The 2,404-nt window shown below is 65.2% G+C and overlaps 1 protein-coding gene across 1 annotated transcript in view; it reads left to right on the forward strand.

The window, feature by feature from the left end:
• Nucleotides 1-2,404, forward strand: part of AMSG_12193 (uncharacterized protein) — a gene marked incomplete at both ends in the record, with an annotated part of 12,742 nt that overhangs the window by 2,089 nt on the left and 8,249 nt on the right. The window contains one exon of the mRNA XM_013899681.1: nucleotides 69-1,763. Within this exon, the coding sequence (XP_013755135.1) occupies nucleotides 69-1,763 (1,695 nt within the window). The remainder of the gene's footprint in view (nucleotides 1-68; nucleotides 1,764-2,404) is intronic.

The following is a 2,404-nucleotide window of genomic DNA, read 5'->3' on the forward strand; positions in this document are numbered from 1 at the left end:
CCCCCCCTCCCCTCCTCGCCTGTTTCTGCCTCCACTCACCTCCTCTCCCAACTTCTCACGATTTCCAGCAAGACCAACTGAAGGTCCAGGGCAAGGCCACGGCGGTGCATTTTACGTCGACGATCGAGTCGACAGCCGAGATCCAGGAGGCGTACCGGCTGCTGCTGTTCTGCCTCACGCGGTCGATGGCGACAGACAAGGTGGTGCAGAAGATGCGGCTGTTTATTGTGGGCTGGCTTGCCAAGTTCCTGGGCGTGCCGGTGGAGACGTCTGTCATCGACGAGCACTTTGCACAGATCCGCAAAGCGCTGGCGCGCAAGCACACGCCGAGCGGGGCTGCAGCGTCGGCAGCGACGGCGGCAGCAGCAGCCGCCGCGGCTGGGGCGCCTGCACCTGCGGCGGCGGCCGCAAACGGGCCGACAGCCGGGTCGATTGCCGAGGGCCTCCCGCCGCCTGTGGCGGCGGCCGTCGCCGAGGCTGCAGCCAAGATCGACGCGGCCGAGGAGGAGGTGGCGCAGATGCGGTCGACATCTACGGCGCCGCAGCCGCCGTTCTTTGGCAACGAGATCTACTTTGTAGTTCTCCAGCTGTTTGCGCTTCTCACCTCGCGCATCGCCAAGGTTCGCGAGCTTGCGGTCGTGGCGCAGGGCAAGTATGACGCGGCGGGCGCCCAGGCTTTCCGTAAGCCGTTCAACAAGGCGGCGGCGATGCTCGACCCGACGTACGCCAAGCGGAGCGACACAGCGCTCGAAGCGATGGATGTGGCCGCGGCCGGCGGCTCGGTCTTTGCCGCCGTTCTCAACTTTGTCAAGTTGTACCAGGCGTCCAAGGTCTCGACGAGCCGGTTTGAGAACACGCTCAACGACGTGCTTGGCCCCGACTCGTACCAGCTTTTCACCATGGACCGCATTCTCACACAAATGACCAAGATGATCAACTCGGTCGTTGGCGACGATCTCTGCGCGCGGCTCATGGCGCTGTACAACTACGAGAACGGGCGGACCCGGAACACCGACTCGTCGTACCGCGTCTCGGCCCTGCTCATGATGCCCGAGATGACCACGTTCAGGCTCAAGGTCTCGCAGTACGCCCGCGGCTCGCGCTCGCTCCTGGTCTGGGTCATTCCAGAAGACTCGCCTGGCACCATGCCGGTCTTCTCGTCGTCGCCCGCCTCGCCGCCCGAGGCCTCGGCCATGCTCGCCAAGTGGTCCGAGTACATGCGGACCTTTATCCAGCCGACAGTCAACCCGCACATCGACGTCCGCGCCCACAACATCTTCCTCCCGCGCAACCTGGTCACCTCGCGCTCGCTCGACGACCCTGAGCTCGTCATCCAGCACGGTCTTGCCGCTAAGATCGACTTTGACTCGTACAAAATGGTCTACCTCTGCGGAACCGAGGACTGGCTCTACCGCCGCGGCGCGCTCGCCGCCGCCGTCCCGCGGTTCAACTCGTCGCCCAACAACTGGTGGGCCAAGCTGCACACGCCCGACCCGGCCCGGCCTGACCCGCCTGTCCTCGACCGCACCAACATCAAGCCCGAGTACGTCGACTCGGACGACGACGACGTCGTCTCCGACTCCAACACCAACGCCAGCAACAACGAGACCAAGCCGGTCGTCACGTCCGTCTCCGTTCCGGTCAAGGCGCCTGCCTCGGTGCCGGGCCAGCCACCACCGGCCGTCCCCGCTCCCACTGGCGATGCCGTCCCGACATCGGCGGTCACCGGGGCTGTGCCTGTCCCTCCCGCGCCTGTCGCCGCTGTTACTACAGCCGCGCCTGCACCTGAACATGTGCCCGTGCCCGCTGCCGCCGCACCCGCGCCCCCTGCCGTCGTGCCGATGGATACCGAATGAACGCAACCAACCCCAACCCCCCCCCCCCCCTGTGTTGCAGCCAAAGGTGGCCTCTGCTGCCATTTTTTTGCGTGCGGTCGGTGCGACCGACGTTTGGCTGGTATCGACCACCAAGCATGCCAGAGACCAACTGTTGCGGCCACTACACTTCCAAGCACACCAGCATGTACGGCCTTTACCCCCCTCCCCTTCCCCCTCTCCCCCCTACCCACCCTCCTATACCTCCTCCTCCCTCTTCCCCCTAACCCTGTTTTCTCGCCCCTCCGTCTTCTCTGTCCTCGCTCCCTCCCCCCCCTGTACATCCCCCCCTCTCTTGTGGCCGCCTCTGTCCAGGCGTTTTCCCAAGAAAGCCAACGTTGGGCCAATCGTCGCTACCTCAATGGCAACTGTTCCCAACAACTTGCATGCGTTCCGAACTACCACCTTGACACGCCCTCCCCCACCCCCCACCCCCCCACCCCCCGCCCTCCCCCTCCCTCCCGCTGCCTCCCTCCAACCCTACCTCCCTTCGACTCTACGTCCTTCCATCCCTCCCCCTGAATACGGAA

The sequence above is a fragment of the Thecamonas trahens genome (genome assembly GCF_000142905.1).
Source record: "Thecamonas trahens ATCC 50062 unplaced genomic scaffold supercont1.43, whole genome shotgun sequence".
Classification (NCBI taxonomy): domain Eukaryota; order Apusomonadida; family Apusomonadidae; genus Thecamonas; species Thecamonas trahens.